Raw genomic sequence first — 19,860 nt, forward strand, 5'->3', positions numbered from 1 at the left:
TGATTGTACTAAAGGGGGTGTAGAGCAGTGTCATGAGAATGCTGCCTGGGATGGAACATTTAAGTTGTGAAGAGATATTGGATAGGCTTAGGTTGTTTTTGTTGGAGCAGAGAAGACTGAGGGGCAACCTGATCAAGGTGTGCAAGATTGAGGGGCTTGGACAGATAAGGAGCAGCCTTTCACAGTTGAAGTGTTAGTCACGAGAAAACAAGTTTCAAGGGTAGGGGGCAGAAGGTTCAGGGCAACTGTGAGAAAATACTTGTTTACCCAGAGGATGGTGACAGTCTGGAATGCACTGCCCAGGAGGGTGGTAGAGGTGAGTTGCCTCGCATCCTTTAAAAAGTTCCTGGATGGGCACTTAGCACATCATAACATTCAAGGCTATGGACCAAGTGCTAGTAAATGGGATTTCTCATCAGTGCAGACTTGATGAGCCAAAGGGCCTCTTCTGCACTATTATTCTGTGAGACTGCCAGGATAAAATGTTGCCAAATTTAAAACAGCAGGACTGAATCTTGTCACTGTCAACTCAGCATCTGGCAACAGTGAAATGGCTTGTATGTTGCCAGTAAAATCTGAGGATCAAAAACAAGCCCCAGAGATTTGTATGTGAAGGTTGCTGAATTGCTTCTGTGAGAAAGACACTTGAACAACCATAGTTGAAAAACAGGTCATCAACAACAAAAAAAGCTGTATATGCCAAGATAAAGTGTGAACTACAAAACTGGAAGTTATGCAGGCCAAGTGGTTGATAAAAACTGAGGAAATATAGGTGTCTACTGACATAGGTGCTTGTATATCTGGGACTGTTGTGCTGCACTGTCACTTTAGGAATTTAATCAGGTGTATAGTTTATAGTGTCATTAGCTGCTTCACAGGCTTTTGCCTCTGTCTAAATCAAGCTTCTGTCTTGATCAAGCCTCATAAGAACATAAGAAATAGGAGCAGGAGTAGGCCATCTAGCTCTTCAAGCCTGCCCCACCATTCAATAAGATCATGGCTGATCTGAAGTGGCTCAGTTCCACTTTCCTGCTTTCTCCCCATAACCCTTAATTCCCTTGCCTACCAAAAACTTATCAACCTGTATCTTAAATATATTTAGCGAGGTAGCCTCTACCACTTCAACGGGCAGAGAATTCCAGAGATTCACCACCCTTTGAGTGAAGAAGTTCCTCCTCAACTCTGTTCTAAACTGCACCCCCCTTATCTTGAGGCTGTGCCCTCTAGTCCTGCTGTCCTTTGAGCAGGAAGAATCTCTCTACCTCTACCCTATCCATCCCCTTCATTATCTTATACATCTCTATAAGATCCCCCCCTCATCCTTCTAAACTCCCAACGAGTACAAACCCAGTCTATTCAGCCTCTCTTCATAGTCCAACCTGCTCATCTCTGGTATCAGCCTAGTGAACCTCCTCTGCACTCCTTCCAAGGCCAAAATATCCTTGTGCAAGTGCAGCAACCAAAACTGCACACAGTACTCCAGCTGCAGCCTCACCAGTGCCCTGTACAGTTGCAGCAAGACCTCCCTGCTTTTATATTCTATCTCCTTCGCTATAAAGGCCAGCAACCCATTCGCCTTCCTGATCACCTGCAGACTGGGTTTTTGCGACTCATGCACAAGGACCCCTAGGTCCCTTTGCACCGTAGCATGCTGCAGCTTTTCGCCCTTTAAATAGTAATCTCTCCTACTAGTGGATAACCTCACGCTTGCTAACATTGTACTCCATGTGCCAGGTCCTCGTACGCTCGCTCAGCCTATCCAGATCCCTCTGCAGACTTTCCACACCCTCCGCACAATTTGCTTTTCCACCTTTGGGTCATCAGCAAATTTCAACACCCTACATTCAGCCCCCTCCTCCAGATCATCTATATAAATGGTAAATAGTTGAGGCCCCAGCACCGATCCCTGCGGCACTCCACTAGTCACCAACCGCCAGAATAGCACCCATTGATACCAACTCTCTGCCTCCTATTAGACAACCAATCCTCTATCCACACTAACACCTTACCCCCAACTCCATGCCGCCTAACCTTCTGAAGCAACCTTTTATGTGGCACCTTATCAAACGCCTTCTGAAAAATCGAGAAACACCACATCCACCAGTTCCCCTGTCTACAGCACTAGTCACATCCTCAGAATTCCAATAAATTTGTCAGACACGACTTCCCCTTAACGAATCCGTGCTGCGTCTGCTCTATCAAACAATTCTTCAAGGTGCCTCGCTATTTCTTCTTTGATAACAGATTCAAGCATTTTTCCCACAACAGACGTTAAACTAACCAGCCTATAATTACCTGCGTTTTGCCTGCTACCCTTTTTAAACAGCGGCGTAACATTAGCAGTTTTCCAATCTTCCAGAACTTCCCTGGAATCCAGCGAGGTTTGGTAAATAATCACTAAGGCATCCACTATCACCTCTGCCATTTCCTTCAGAACCCTGGGATGCATTCCATCTGGTCCTGGGAACTTGTCCACCATCAGTCCTGCTAGTCGATCAAGCACTACCTCTCTAGTGACAGTAATTGCATTCAGGCCCTCAACTCCTACCATCCTTTATCTTTAATACCCGGCAAACTATTTGCATCCTCCTCTGAAGACCAAGGCAAAAAACTTATTTAAGGCCTCAGCCATTTCTTCATCCCCCACCACTAAATCCCCCTTCTCATCCTGTAAGGGTCCAACATTCACTCTAGCCAGCCTCCTCCTCTTTGTATATTTATAAAAACTCTTACTTTTTTTTTATATTTAGTGCTAGTTTAGCTTCATAGTCTATCCTTCCTTTCTTTATCATCTTCTTAGTCAATCTTTGTTGATTTTTAAACCTCTCCCAATCTTCTACTCACCCACTACTTTTAGCCACTCTAAACTCAGCTTTTAATTTAATACTCTCCTTTATTTCCTTCGATAACCACGGCTGATTATCCCTTCTCCTACGATCCTTCTTTACCATTGGAATAAATTTCTGCTGAGCACCGAAAAGATCTCCTTAAAGATCCTCCACTGTTCCTCAGCAGTCCTACCGACCAATCTACGCCCCCAATCTACATTTGCCAATTCCTCTCTCATCCTATCATACTCCCCTCTGTTCAAACAGAGGACACAGGTCTGGGACCCTACTTTCTCATCCTCCATCTGCATCAAAAACTCAACCATACAATGATTACTCATCCCAAGAGGATCCCTCACAACAAGGTCCCTAATTCTACCTGCCTCGTTACATAACACCAGATCTAAGATAGCTTGCTCACTCGTCAGTTCCGTCACACACTGTTCAAGGAAACTATCCCCGCAGCATTCCAAGAACTCTTCCTCAAGCCCACTGCATCCGACGTGGGTCAACCAATCAATATGTAGATTGAAATCCCCCATAATTATCACCGTTCCATTTCTGCACGCATCATTTATTTGTTTGTTTATAGCCCACCCCACCTCCAAGTTATTATTTGGGGGCCTATAGACCACACCCACCAGCGTCTTCCTCCCCTTACTGTTCTTTATCTCCACCCACAACGATTCCACATTCTGCTCTTTGGAGCCTATATCTTCCCTTACTACCACCCTGATATTATCCTTAATTAGCAGAGCTACCCCTCCCCCTTTTTCCTCCCATCTATCCTTCCTAAACACTTGATACCCCTAGACATTCAGCTCCCAGTCCCTGTCACCCCTGGACATTCAGCTCCCAGTCCCCGTCACCCTGCAACCACGTTTCCGTAATGGTATTGTCTCCGTCTAGATCAATCCTCTGTCGAAACAATGGCCTGTTGTTGTTGCTTACATCTAACCCCATGTTTTATCACTTCATCTTTTGTCCAAAGTATATGGCAGGATAAAAAGACTGGTGATGAGTGGATAAAATCCTTTGAGTAAAAGGAAGAGAAACTCAGAGCTACACTTAGCAACTCAAAACTTCAATTTTTTGATATTGGGATAAAATCAACAGCAGGTCAGCTGATTGCACCTAGCATCGAACCAGTAAGTTCGTTGGGCAGAAAAAGAGAAACCAGCCCACACCAAAAATTAAAACCAGCACCCCAACAAGTTCAAACTGCAGAACTCACCATAGGTGTGGTTGGATTGAGGCACAAAGGAGAGTGAAACAGGAGTGAAAAAGGTGAAACAGGAGAGTGATTTTGTGTATTGTGTTAAATCTAAGAAAAGCTTCTACAAATTGGCTGACATGACAATTTGCAAAATAAGCTAGATTGTTGAGATTAAGGGAACTTTGCTGAGCAGGTCTTGGTATCCCTATAAAATGACAGGAAAATGTGGTATCTTTGGGCTATTTGGGGAAGATTCTGAGAATTGGACATCCCATACAGAAAGGTTTCAGTATTTATGTCCCAGCAAGCAAGAATTCCTGCAGATATAGCAGTCCCTCTTTTTCTTAGAGCCACCAGCAATAAAACTTTTAATTTACGCTGGAGTCTGGTCCAGTCTGAGAAAGCTGGTAGCAAAATGTATCAAGAATTAACCAAGGTATTGGAGGACTATTATTCATCCAAACCATTAATTATTGTGGATTGTTTTGGGTTCCGTAAGATAAATCAACTAGAAGGAGAAACTTAAGGTGCCTTGCAGAGTATTGTGAATTTGGTGAGTCTGTGGATGATATGATCAGAGATGGTCTGGTTTGTGGACTGAGGAATGACATGAGGCTTTACAGTGGAAATTACTAACTAAATGACATTTGGGTCTGAAGACAGTTTTGGCGATGGCTGTTACAATGGAGTTTGCTGCCAAGGAGGCTTGGCAGGAGAATCCATAAAATGGTTGTTCTCCACCTGCCCTCCCCCCAGAGAAAGTATACCCAGCAACATGTCATCACTATGCAAAAACAGGCCATTCACAGGCTGTGCTGAAGCAAAGACAGCCAATGCACGAATTGTGGCAAAATTGGTCACAGCAGCTTGCTGGCAGAAACCAGTTTCACCAGAATAGAATGTCCAAACAATGAAACAGGAAACTTCAAAAAAAGGAACAAAATTTAAAAATTACTGAGAATTTACAATGTGGTGCAGGAAAATAATATCAATGAAGACACAGCACATAAATCTGACAAGGAATTGAATTAAATGTAGTTTCAGTTCAAGGTAGTTCTGGATAATTCCAAAATTAAAATGGCTATTTAATTTGGCTCTCCTATTGGAATGGAGGTCAACATGTCCCCCTAATTCCTGAAACCACTAATAAGCAAAAGTTGAATCACCTATTAAAGCCAGCAGATAGCAGCCTGAGGAGCTACATCAAGGAAATGGTGCCTCTAAGAGGGTACATCACAGTCAAAGTAGAGTTACTTGGATAAACGGCAGAACTGCCACTTCGTGTTGTCTGAGGAAGTTTTTCAGCTCCCTTTAGCCACTCTTGGCTAGAGAAGATAACGTTGAGCTGGAGTGCTGTGAACAGGTTGTTGATTCTAAAGTGGATCTTAGAGCATCTGGGAGAAATACAGTAGTGCACTGAGGAGACCTGAGGATCCACGAAAGGAGTACAAGTGGTACTTAGGCTGACTGCTTTGTTTTATCTCAAGTATTTCAGGGCAAAAACAATACCCCATGCCATACATCCAAAGGTAGGAATCTGAATTGAGACTTATAGATACAGGAGTCTTAGAACCTGGTCACTGAGTGCCTGTAATAAAGGACAAAACTACACATTTGCAGAGATTTTAAAACGATCGATTCTGTGTGCAGATCAATACCTACCACCATTGATTGAGGATTTGTTATTCAGCAAAATCAACCTATCGGCCTATCTGCAAATGAATGTTGCAGCTGAATCTCAACATCTACTCAACATCAATCTTGTACAGCAGAATGGGCTTCTACAAGTTACTTTTTGGGATAACTTCACCTTCCTTATTTCAACAGTCCACGGACCAGATCTTATGCTGTCTACAGAGTATACAATGTTACCTTGACAACATATTGATCACTGATACCAATGAACAGGAATGCTTACATAGCCTAGAAGCCACATTGAAATGCCTTCAAATGCATGTGTTAGGAAAGATAAACATGACTTCTTTCAAACATCAATATGACACTTAGGCCATGTGATTGATAGCAAGGGTTTATACAAGGCACCTAAGAAGATGGAGGCTCCATGACCATTGAATGTAACACAGTTAAGATCATTCCTAGGATTAGCAACCCTACTTAAACTATTGCATAATTTGTTGTGCACAAAACAAGCACAGCAAATGGATACCAGAGTGCAAAAAAGCATACCATTCAGTTAAAGAAGCCCTGAAGAAGTCAGAACTGTGGTACATTTTAACCCAAAGTTACCACGGCTGCTTATCTGTGATGCTTCACCGTATGGAGTTGGAGTGGTGGTGTTACATGTGCTACCATCAGAGGAAAGACCAATAACTTTCCCATCTCATATCTTAACAAATGTGGAACCTGACTATTTCACCAATACCTTTATGGTTGTCACTTTACACTGCAGATGGCTCACCACTCCTTAACTATCTTTGGGCCATATAAAGGTATTCTATTGCTTGTTGCAAGCTAACATCAATGACGGTCTTTAATATCCATACATTCTTACAAAATAAAGTACCATCAATCTGAAGGTAATGCCAATGCTGATGCATTGCCATGATTGCCTTTGACTACTAGTCAAGAACCACCCAGTAGCATTTCCAACGTCTTCTATTTTTCACAGATTGAACACATCCCAGTGACTGCAGCTCAAGTCCAACAACAGACCACAAATGATCCCGTGAGGGGAAGGTGCTGGAAATGGTGTTGAAAGAGTTGACATTGGGAACACATCCTGAATTAAAGCCACATGTGTCCAGTAAACGCGAGTTGACACTACAGGGTGGATGTTTGTAGTGGGGAATGTGTGTAATAGTCCCTCCAAACTTGCAACCAGGAATATTGGAACATTTACATGAAGGGCATCCAGGCATTGTTCGAATGAAAGAAGCTGCGAGGAGCCACTTCTGCTGTCTTAGACTATATGCCCAAATTTAGGAAAAAGCAGGAACAAATAATGAGCACGGGTAAGGAATGCATGGCAATTATCCCCAGTGCACCCGTGGAAACGGCTTAAAATGCTTTGGCAACATCGACACATTGATTTCACAAGTCCATATGAGGAGTATATGTTTACAGTTGTCATATTCCAAATGGCCAGAAGTTGTGCTAATGAAATCAACAACTGCAGAACAAACCATCAGAAAGCTTGGTGATTTTTGCCAGATTTAGAAAGCCAGAACAAATTGTGATAACGGACTATAATTCATGGCTTGAGTTAGAAGATTATCTGGTATGCAACACATAAAATAGCACTTTACCATCCATTAACAAATTGATTAGCCGAAAGATTTGCCAAGTCCTTGAAGCATTCACTTTAAATCTTTTAAGGACCAAGATTCATTAAATCGCTATCGAAAGTTTCTTGGCAACTTATCACAACACCAACGTGCAACCACTCCAAGTTCCCCAGCTACTACTGCCACTGAAGAGGAAGCTGAAGACTTCCTTTAATCTACTGTTACCGCAGAAACATCCAAAAGTAGGAGAACAACTGTCACAAATCTTAAAGAGAAGATAATTCCAAAAGATACTTGTTTCAATAAGGAGAGCAAGTTCTGATGCAGCAATACCACTCGTCGAAAGTGAGTTCAAACTGGCCCCATCTCCTACACAATACAACTGAGATGAACTAGTATGATGATATGCATATCAGCTGAAAGCTATTAGCATCAATGTACCAGTATATGCATGCCAGAACTCCCTCTGAATGAATCGCCGTCCATTCCGTCAGATACTGCGACAGCAACTTCAGGTCAATCAGCAGAAACCGAGATTGCTTTGCCGCTATTAGTCTTCCTTCTGCAAAATAAACTGTTGTGACTTCCAAGGTAAAGACATCTTCTGAAGAATCAGACAACGCCTCTAAGGTCAAGAACAACCAAATCCTTGAAGTGCGCAGTGTGGAATAGACACCTACCTAATTGTCTTTCCTATTAACTATTCTTACCGTGTAATGATGCGTTGCCTGCCCTTGTACATATGTTTGATGACAATGTAAAATACAGTGGTTATCTGTTGTAGTGGGACCTCATAACATCCCCTCCCTTATACTTGTATGTTCAGGACTGTTGTGTTGATGAGTTGTCACTTTTAAGATTCTAATCACGTGTATAGTTTGTGACATCATCAGCTGCTTTGCGGGTTTTTTGCCTATTCTAGATCGAGCCTTTGTGGAATAAATAGCTAATCAATAGACCTGTTTCATTGTTTTCATTCAATCCCACATGCTATCACTTCATTCTCTTTTATCCAACAAGTGCGGTACATAAGTGATAGGTAAAGGTTCCACAAGGCACCTGACGTGGTTTGCAATCAACTGCAATTAACTCAGGGACCTAATGAAAGAAGAATGAAGCAATTTGAACTGGGCAAGTAACAGGAAGTTAGCTGATGTTACTAGCTATGTAACATATGCCGTCAGTGTTTTCATCCAAAACCTTGGTTCTTTCTGATCTACACCAAGAATCATTGGTCAATCTGGAGCTTCTAAAAATCAGCGTTGATGTGGTTCTCATTTTTTTAGCCTTGTTATGAAATTGAGGGCGGCACGGTAGCACAGTGGGTTAGCACTGCTGCTTCACAGCTCCAGGGTCCTGGGTTTGATTCCTGGCTCCGGCCACTGTCTGTGTGGAGTTTGCACATTCTCTTCGTGTCTGCGTGGATTTCCTCCGGGTGCTCCGGTTTCCTCCCACAGTCCAAAGATGTGCGGGTTAGGTTGATTGGCCATGCTAAGAAATTGCCCCTTAGTGTCCAGGGATGTGTAGGTTAGAGGGATTAGTGGGTATAATATGTAGGGATATGGGGGTGGAGCCTGGGTGGGATTGTGTTCGGTGCAGACTCGATGGGCCGAAGGGCCTCTTTCTGCACTGTAGGGTTTCTATGAACTTTGACCTCTGTCTCTGAATAGTTTTATAAATGATAAATTTACCCATCTCTTCAGTTTCCTCTCTTAGCCAACAGATGACTATGTAAACTAGACGCATGAGGATATGGGGAAAATTAGCCTTCATCTTTTTATTCACCTGTTCAGTGTCCATTTTGGGATACCTTTTCCTACTTGCTCACATTTGTTAGCGTTCGATGCTTGAGTGAGATCACTGGCTGGAATTTTACCACCCAGTCCACAAGGGGAATGCCAGGGGCAGAGCAGAGGAAGGTGCATTGACCTCAAGTGGCATTTTATAGTTTTGGGACAAGCGAGGCCGTAAAATCCCACATGTTTTTGGCAAGATTTGACTCATGCAGCCTCTTAGCATTGTTCTTGTGCAGACTGCTACTCCAAGTTTGGAGCTCAATAAGCCAATGATATTGAGCTTTGAACGTTCAAGCAAGTTCACTCCAAGTGTTGAACCCACTCTGCCACAAAGCACAGAAGAAAACCATCCACATCTCTTTGACAGAACTACACAGTTAGGAAGACAATTTATATCATACCTTCCATCACCTCAGTGATGTCTCATAGAGTTAATTACATATTTTTGACATATAGTCATGGTTTTAACACAGGCCAGAAGGCAATCTCCCATTCATGATAATGATCAGATAACCTGTTTTGGATGATATTTATGGAAAGTACTGGCCAGATCACCAGGGAGAACTTGGGGAACCTACAATTCCCCCAATGCTTTCTCAATGACAATGCCTTAACCCATCAGAATTGAGTTCCCAACAATTGCCAACCCTTCTCTCCTGTTGTAAAAATTGTTGTGATTGAAATTTGGCATTCTTGAATTTCTCCTGATGAAAGCTTCAGTAACATATCTCTTTTCAGCAAGTTTTATTTTCTGCTGAAAAACCATGTCCAGAGAAATGCCACATCACATCTATGGTCAGCACAACACATGCATCAATAAATGTGAATAAATTATGTACAGAATGGGCAGACATCTTCTAATCTTATAAAATATAGGGAAGTCTCAGGGTTTTTTCTCAACTATGGGAGAACATTAGTTTTTACTGATTCACCACCAAGAAACGTATCTGTTAATTAGCAAAGAACTCCAAACCATATTTTTAACAATTACTAAATATGAACTTTCACTTCCAATTTTATAATGACGAATGTCAACTCCCACTGTGTGTCCTCAGACAGTTTCATGTTATACTGCAGTCCATTAATATTAAATATTGTATGATGAGCTGACCCAAGATGTAAGAAAAAGCAATTTAAAATTTAAATAATGATACCATGTGTCCTGCTTTAAAACAGAAATTAATATTTGCATGTTCCTTATATTGTAGGCCATGAGATCCATTCATATAGTACAGAATTATAAAACATGAGCTTGATATTAGAGAATTCTGAGAATTGTTTTCCTGATAGAAAGGCTGAAGATGTGAACATTTCTGTGGAGTTATTTCTTTAATACCTTTTAACCTGACAGATTACATCATGCACTATATCATAGCAGAAATACGATGCAAGAGATGAAATTTGGTGGGAAATCTCATGAAAAACTACTTGTCAGTTACACATGATTTAAGTTCCTATAATAAATTTGAGTGGAACACTATTTTTCATCAAAATACATTTATTAGAAGAGCCTTCTTTATATTAGATCATAACAAGTTAGTTCCTGTGTCCAGTTAGACATTTACAGGTTACATTAAGTACTTTTCAGTATACCTTAAAAAAAGTACCATCATATAGTAAAATGCCTAACATCAAAAACTAGTTTTGACTCATTTAGCAGAGAAACTGGGATCTCACTGACTGAGAAAACATACTTTGGGACAAGAACAAGTTTCTGTGCAATTTACATTTACAACAAAAGAAATTCGAAACCGAGCCAAAAGCTTATTAGAATGTCACTATAATGTAGTGAATTTAATTATGCATACATATGATGGTTTCTGCATTTCCTTAAAATTTTCCAGCTCCTCACATACTCTTATCTAAACTTTAAAAAAGCACCATCTATAACACCTACCACTCTACATTTAAGACACTAAATTTTAACTTATGTATCTGTAGCATCACCAAGTCATTCATCCATTGGAAGAAGAGTTTTGATGTCCTCTTCAAGCTCAATGGTGAGAAAGTTTTTGCTGTATCGCCTATATGGCTCACCATTTGGCCCAATAAGGAATTTTTCAAAATTCCAGCCAATATCAGATCGACGGACTGGCTTCCAGTCTATGAACTTGGGATCACCCATTAAGATATCAGGATCATCATATGTCTCAGGCAACTTCTGCTTCAGAAAAGTGAAAACTGGATTCTCATCTTCTCCATTCACATCAATCTTTTTCGACAAAGAGAAATTTGGTTCAAAGCCATTGCCTGGACGGACATATTTCAATGAAGAAAGAATCTCCTCATTGTAGATATTTTCCTACAAAATCAATATAAAGAGAGATCAAGTACGTGAATTGTTGATTTGCAGCTATGTTGGGAAATGACATAGGCCCACTTTATGGGACATGGCAAGCCCACCCTTTCTCACAACTAAAAGAGGACTAACTGGAAACCCCCATAGCCTTTTCTCTCCACAGATGCTGATTGATCTGCAGGATGCAGATTACTTTTTAGTAATTAACTTTTCAGTGCTTTGAAATGTTTCTGAGAGATGTGGTAAGATGTTACATATAAGTTACTTCTTTCAAAATATCAAATGTTGGATTCATCACATTATTGTAACTCACTCCCAACTGGTCATTGTTTGTGTTTAAGCTTAACTAGTTTGCACAACCCTATTGAGATTAAAATAAGCAGAGATCTCATATTATTTCATTGCCTTTTTGTACTCAAATGATAACTAAACTCTGAATTTATCTAAAGTTAACAATTGTTATTCCAAAATACAAGATAATCGAATAAGGAGATTGGAAGAGAAGCTCCTTAAAATGTTGCCTTAAAAATCTGAAAATCAAATACAGAACTCAAAAATGTATGCATTAAAATTGCTATATAAATTATGATATTTTAATGATTCATTTGATCATAAGTTCATTAACTTACTGAAATTTGAAAACGTCAAAATATTACTAAACATAGTAAATTAGTTAGGGCTGCTATAACTTAAGGCGCTAATTAATTTACAACATTTTAACATTTCCCGAAAAGAACTCTTGTCAATTAAAATAAATGGTGGCATGTTCTGTTGAAAAACATAACTTCCTTTGTGAAAAATATTAGGTTTTACCTGATAACCAAACTGGTTGCAGGGAAAACCCAGAATCACAAGCCCCTTTTCGCCATAGCGACTCTGGAGCTCATTCATCTGGTGGTAATCCCTGATAGTTGTGCCTCATAAAGATGCAACGTTTTCAATCAACACCACCTTTCCCATGAGGTTGGAGAAACTGAAGATTTCACCATTGAGAAGTTCTGCTGACAATTCATAAAATTTCATTCCAGTATTCGCCATCTTCCTTGCTAGTTTTCTGCACTGTTGTCTATAGCTCCACACTTATATACAGCTGTGTCTACTGTCGAATAAGTGGAAACACTTGCCCAAGGTATCAGATCAGTAACAATTCTTCGATTGAAATTTGTGTTACTCTGATCAAAGGAAAGTAACAACAAAGCATCACGATTCTAGATAAAATATGGACAGCATAAGTTATATATGAATTAAAATCCTAGGAATTTACAATCTTACATCTGCATGCATCCTATTGTGCTTTTTTTTATTTGTGTCATAAGAAGGCTTACATTAACACTGCAATGAAGTTACTGTGAAAATCCCTTCGTTGTCACAGTCCGGCGCTCATTCAGGTACACTGAGGGAGAATTTAGTATGGCTAATGCACCTAACCAGTGCATCTTTTGGACTGTGGGAGGAAACCAGAGCACCCAGAGGAAGCCCATGCGGACATGGGGAGAATGTGCAAATTCCACACAATGACTCAAGCTGGGAATTGAACCTGGGTCCCTGGTGCTGTGAGACAACAGTGCTAATAACTACTGTGCCACCCGAAGTCACACTTCAATTTTTTCTCATTATTAACACCTATTGAGATATTTAAAATGGAATCTGCCTAAGTAAACTTGCCATGCTGTGATTAATGATTGTTTTGTCAGAAGTAATGCTATACCATCCCAATCAGATATATCATCTACCTTCTCAATAGATGACAAAGAACAAAGAACAAAAACAGCCCGGGAAACAGGCCCTTCGGCCCAACGAGCCTGCGCCGCCATCCCAACACCACCCGTCCCCCCCCTCCACCCATGACCCTTGCCTAATGTTTTATGGCCATCCACATTGAGGGAAACTAATTTAGGGACAATTTATTACTGCCAATCAGCCTAACAGCACATCTTTGGGGTGTGGGAGGAAACCGGAACACCTGGAGAAAACCCATGCAAGCACAGGGAGAATGCGCAAACTCCCACAGACACTGGCCCAAATCCATGTGTCTGCACAGCAATCAGTGATAGTCACTGAGCTGTCAGCTTGCCCAGTATCTGGTCCAGTTTAGGCACACACTAACAGCATGAAGCACTAGGCCAATCTCGAACAACCAAGAACAGCCCAAGTATGACCCATCGCATGTATGCTCCTTGTTGGACATATTAAAGTGCATTGGTATACCAGCTTGACAGCCAAATTGTACCGAATCCCCTTGCTCCAGAAACTCAATAGCAACTTTAAGGACAGCTGGATGGACTACTCAATGGTTAGAGAAAGTATCACTGCTATGTCCATTTCTTTTTGGACTTTGCAATTAAGGCCTTACAGCAAGTATAAGATCCTATTTGCTGCAATATTAGGCAATTTTTGAAGGCCTGTCTAAAAGTTGATTCAAATGAGAAAATGTGTGTTGTGTGAGGAAATGTGTAAACAAGTTTCACAACTGCTGAGAAAAAGTAAAAGGTAAACAACAAACAATTTAAAGACTCTCCCCAGGACTTTAAAATTGATTGAATTATGTCTACTATTCTTAGTCTATTGTCCTTTGCTATCTAATCCCTCACTTCACCTAAAGACTACACAATTACCCATGTGAAATGCCACAGAATACCTGTTACTTGAAAATAAATGTATTTTTCTAGCAAGTTAGACTAAAACAAAATATACAAGGCAAAACTTTGTACCAGTTGCAAAGCTGTGCTTAGTTTTTCATTTCAAGATCTGCCTCCTTGCTTCAATTATAAATAAACTCACCTGGTGGCAATAAAGTTGAATCAGATATGACATCCATTTTATGTCCTCATATGACTTTACTCGCTATTTAAAACAACAGTGTAAAATTTAGCAGGGTATAAACTGACATTCAACCTAGCCTCATTCCAACAGGTTGGTTACATTAAAGTTGGGGCTTCACTGTTTCAGAACCCCTAGATTCAGCATGGTAACATTAGCCAGGATTCTTACTCTTGGTTGTTATCCAGTTACCTCTGCTAGAATTGCAATTGTTCTGATGTCTGATGAAGACAAAATGCAGCCTGGCTATATATAATTTCCTCCCACAAAGAAATGGCTTGCCATCATTCATTGTCAATACTCACACATGAATAATGACAGATTAGACGATATAGTAAAGTGCATTGATACTTGGGGAAGTGTAGCTCCTTTGTCAAGAAAATGATGAATGTATGTTGCTTAAAAGAGAGACACATCACTGGAGCTTTTCATCTTGCAGTCATCAGAATAAATGCAAAAATGCCAAATTTCAAATGATCACAATTTATACTACAGGTCAAGAGGGTTCTGATCATTTGGCAAATTGACTCTGATTGGTCAGGGATTGCCATGTGGAAAGCAACAATGAACTATATATTTGTCAAGTTCTTAGGTGCTTCAAAAAAGTGCAAGGTTTAAACATTCCTTTTGTACGCAGAGAACATGAATGTATGTCACTTCTAGCAAGTGTAATAAGCCACATTACAAACTCAACTGATTATCCTAAATTGGTTGCTAATATAGCTATTATCACACTCAGGATTGTTCAGCAATTGCTGCCCAATTGCTGCCCAACCACAGGATCACATCTCACTGTGAATATTTTGTTTTGAGTTGTGCAAGCAAGGGCTGGTTGAATACAATCTGCACTCTGCTTATTACAGCCAAATAAACATACTGTTTGATTTGATCAGCCAGTTGTTGAGATATACAGCCTATGTACTTCGCCTGGCATTGCAACAGCATTTAAATTTGTAGACAAGGTTGCTCAATTGTGTGGTACGCAGAGTATTTATGAACTGATGGTAGTATCCTGTTCGAGAAAAACATCACTCACATTGCCACGGATTAGTAACAGCATGAAATGGCTTGCTTAACCTCTGATTTAATCACCACCCTTTACTTCCATAGAATAAATTGTGATCATTTGAAATTTGGCTTTCTTGCATTTGTCCTGATGAGTGCAGGACAAAAAGCTTTAGCAATATGTCTCTCTTTTCAGCAATATTCAAATTTGGTACTTACAAGTCATCAACATATCCAGGAATAAGAAGTAAAGGTGGGAGGAAGACATCAAAACATGTTTAACAAAATGAAAATAAAATACCAAGCACAAGTATAAGTCACACGATTTCACCAATAGTAATCACAATGCAAAGAGGTGTTTTCACAACTCAGATATTACCAATGTGATGAATTTTATATCTGTGGCTCAAGTGTAATTTCATTTTTCAGAATTAAATATAAATCTCAATTTTTAAAATTAGTTCTGGATATGCAAAACTTTAAATTCCTTTGTGTTTCCTTTGTTGACACCAGCCACCAGTCCCAAAGTTACTTTGTTACTTTAACTGAAGCAGATAAATATGTAACTTTTTGTTACAAGAAAATAACTTAAAACATCCATATAATTCCCTAAACCACAGTAACAAATCTATTGGTTTGCAACCATCATCTGATCCATGAGTTTAAATTACATACCAAGAAGGAGCTTAAATCTAGAACTTATTTGAAAGATTATGTTTTAAATATGATCATATTCTAAATTTGACAGAGATTAGAATAAAAAGGAACTAAATTATCAGATTGGACCTAAATCAAGATAATTTGATTATAGATTGGGAAATGATTAAACAAGTATAGGTTGATGTGTCACTTCTTCTGCTCAGCAGAAATTTATTCTGATGGTTAAAAAGGACCGTAGGAGGAGAGGTAATAAGCCGTGGATAACGAAGGAGGTGAAGGAAAGTGTTAAATTAAAAGCGGAGGCGTTTAGAGTAGCTAAGAGTAGTGGGCGAGAAGAGGATTGGGAGAGGTTTAAAAGTCAACAAAGATTGACAAAGAAGTTGATAAAGAAGGGTAGGATAAGCTATGAAGCTAGGCTAGCGCTTAATATAAAAAAGGATAGCAAGAGTTTTTATAAATATATAAAAAGGAAGAGGCTGGCTAGGGTGAACGTTGGACCCTTACAGGATGAGAGGGGGGACTTAGTGGTAGGGGATGGGGAAATGGCTGAGGCCTTGAATAACTTTTTTGTTTTGGTCTTCACGGAGGAGGACGTGAATAATTTGCCGGGTGTTAGCGATGGAAAGATGGTAGGACAGGAGGGTCTCAATGACATTATTGTTACTAGAGAGGCGGTGCTCGACAGACTGGAGGGACTGATTGTGGACAAGTCCCCAAGACCGGATGGAATGCATCCAAGGGTTATGAAAGAAATGGCGGAGGTGATAGTGGATGCCTTGGTGGTTATTTTCCAAATGTCGTTGGATTCTGGGGAAGTGCCGGAAGATTGGAAAACGGCTAATGTTACGCTGTTGTTTAAGAAGGATGCCAGGCAAAAGGCAGGGAATTATAGGCCGGTTAGTTTAACGTCTGTTGTAGGTAAAATGTTGTGCTTGAGTCGCAAAAACCCAGCTTGCAGGTGCAGCATGTGGTCAGGAAGGCGAATGGGATGCTGGCCTTCATAGCGAGGGGGATTGAATATAAAAGTAGGGAGGTCTTGCTGCAGCTGTATAGGGCACTGGTGAGGCCGCAGCTGGAGTACTGTGTGCAGTTTTGGTCGCCGCACTTACGCAAGGATATTTTGGCCTTGGAGGGAGTGCAGAGGAGGTTTACTAGGCTGATGCTGGAGTTGAGGGGGTTGAGCTATGAGGAGAGGCTGAATAAACTAGGCTTGTACTCATTAGAGTTTAGAAGAATGAGGGAAGATCTCATTGAGACATATAAGATGATGAATGGGATGGATAGGATAGAGGTGGAGAGACTCTTCCCACTCAGAAAGTACAGTAGGACTAGAGGGCACAGCCTCAAGACAAAGGGGGGGGTGGTTTAGAACGGAGTTGAGGAGGAACTTCTTCACTCAAAGGGTGGTGAATCTCTGGAATTCTCTGCCCGTCGAAGCGGTGGAGGCTGCCTCGCTAAATATTTTTAAGACGCGGGTTGATGGGTTTCTGATAAGCGAGGGGATTAAGGGTTATGGGGAGAGGGCGGGAAAGTGGAACTGAGCCACGACGGATCAGCCATGATCTTATTGAACGGCGGGGCAGGCTCGAGGGGCTGGATGGCCTACTCCTGCTCCTATTTCTTATGTTCTTATAGTTAGAAGAGGTTGCATTTAACATGGAGAATGCTGCCTCTGTTGAAACATTTGAAAGACTAACCAATAAATTCTTAATTGAACAATGAATTAAACTGATTGCAAAAGTCAAGTTACAGTTCACATCAGACTGTTCCTATTTCTGCCAGCCTACAGGTTCAATTTCCAGAACTAGATCCGTCCTCACATCTTCTACTGGTTTGTACAGTATTCATCCATAACTGTCCATTTCACCCATCGGACAGTAACTTAATCAGAACAATTTCACTCCTTAGCAAATTGGAAATATAGTCAGATCTTCTCCCGTGAGTTGTGTTACTCAGTATGCCAATTGTGACTAATTCCCAGGACCATCTTATTTCTCCAGGGGAGATCAAATACATGTTTTCCACTATACTTTCAGTAAATTGGTAACAGGGAGGCATAAATACAGAATATGTACATATGAACATGTGGCATATGTATATACAAATTAGAAACAGGAATAGGGCACTTAAGCCTGCTCTGCCATTTAATAAGATCATGGCAGATATTGTAATTTCAACCTTTAATTCCTGTCTACCCGATAACTTTTCACCACCTTGTTAATAAAGAATCTATCCAGCTGTGCCTTTAAAATATTCAAAAAGTCTGCTTCAACTGCTTTTTGTGGAAGAAAGTTCCAGAGACTCATGACTTTGAGCAAACAAAAAGGAAGGTTATGGAGGCTAGATTATATCATAGTTTAAAAGGAAAATGGATAATATTTGAAAAATGGAACTGGCAAATGTATCTTTGATCTCTCTCTGAGGAAACAGATGGTATCTGAAACTCCTGTGATATACTAAGCAGCACAATTCAGAGTAAAAAATTTGAATATCTCATCATCCTGACTATAGCATGAACACAAAAACTATATAACAAATAGTGGCCCACCCTCTGCCCGAGTGTTGATGTCACTTTTGACCTAGTCAACAAGTTCCTTGTTTATCCTTTCAATAATTTAGCTGTTAGAAAGGGAGTTCCAGGATTTTGACTCAACAATGGTGAAGGACTGGTGATATAACTCCACATAAAGATGGTGTGAGAATTAAAGAGGAACATGCAGGTGGTGGCTTTCCATGCTGTTTATGCTGCCTTTATTCCTCTAGGTGGTAGACAGTGTAGGTTTGTAAAGCTTAAAATTTATTTATTAGTCACAAGCAAGGCTTACATTAACACTGCAATGAAGTTAATATGAAATTCCCTTAGTCAATACACTCCGGCACCTGTTCAGGTCAGTTCATCTAATCAGCACGTCTTTCAGATTGGGAGGAAACCGAGGACCTGGAGGAAACCCACGGAGACACAGGAAGAACATGCAAACTCCACGCAGACTCAAGTCGGGAATCAATCCCTGGTGCTGTGAAGCAGCACTGCTAACCATTGTGCCACCCACAAGTTTGGGAAGGTGCTGTTGAAGAAACCTTGGTGAGCTGTTCCAGTACATTTGTATATGATACACACTGCTCCAATGTGAGTCAGTGGTACAGGCAGCAAATAATAGGCTTACAGGAGCAGCAATGGAAATATAAGTGGCAGCCCTTCAGCCTGCTCTGGTGCAGCAGCAATGAAAGAGGCTGCTGGGGGAGAGGCTAGGAAGAAGAGAGGTGACTGAGAAAAATTAACCAAGATGAATGACGCAATGGAAAAAGCAACAGGAACTTACAGACTCCTTAAGCACCCTCGCCTATAAAGGTCAACTTGTCAACCAATCAGCACCCCTTTCTCTTGCAGTATAAATTGTCATGATTGTTTGAAATGCAGCATTCTTGCATTTGTTCTGATGAATGCAAGATGAAAAGCTTCAGCAACATATTTCTCTTCTCAGTAATATTCAAGATAATCAGTAATGTGAAGGTGAATTAAATAATGTGAATCACCAAGTGTGTAAAAGGAGTCTTGAAGATATTGAAGGTGATTTTTCTGCAGGTAACTTTAGTGAAAAATCCACAGAACACACAGGAAAATTACATAAACATAATTTACTGCAGTTTTAGAAATCAAGATCCCTCTGCATATGCAAAGGACCTACCTTTTGTTTTAGGCATGGGCTTGAATGTCATATTTTCTTCCTTTACCCAATTGGTGGGAGATGCACTTCAACGTGAAATGACCTCATCATTGTTGTTTGTTTCCCTTTGTTATCAAAGGTATGTATGCACACTATTGTGCTTTCTATCATGGCTCTGCATCATGATTACAGATCAGCATGGCTCTCCGAAGGTGCATTCATGCTGCCTGACAAATTGAATGCCTGTTTGGTACCCATAATACTGCATAGTGTGATACACCCAGGTACCTGAGCATTTAGTTAGCTGTAATGTTATTAAAATGCTA

General features: G+C 40.5%; 1 protein-coding gene across 1 annotated transcript; it reads right to left on the reverse strand.

Annotated features, from left to right (window-relative positions):
• Nucleotides 1–10,633: 10,633 nt before the first annotated feature.
• On the reverse strand, nucleotides 10,634–12,552 carry LOC145341329 (glutathione peroxidase 2-like). The gene is made up of 2 exons (XM_080186243.1): nucleotides 12,198–12,552; nucleotides 10,634–11,387 (listed from the first exon to the last, which is right to left on the reverse strand). The coding sequence occupies exons 1-2, from the start codon at nucleotides 12,420–12,422 to the stop codon at nucleotides 11,037–11,039; spliced, it is 576 nt and encodes a 191-aa protein (XP_080042369.1). The 5' UTR covers nucleotides 12,423–12,552; the 3' UTR covers nucleotides 10,634–11,036.
• Nucleotides 12,553–19,860: the final 7,308 nt, after the last annotated feature.

Source organism: Carcharhinus amblyrhynchos, chromosome 3 (assembly GCF_965287045.1).
Source record: "Carcharhinus amblyrhynchos chromosome 3, sCarAmb.v2.hapA, whole genome shotgun sequence".
In the NCBI taxonomy this organism is placed as follows: domain Eukaryota; kingdom Metazoa; phylum Chordata; class Chondrichthyes; order Carcharhiniformes; family Carcharhinidae; genus Carcharhinus; species Carcharhinus amblyrhynchos.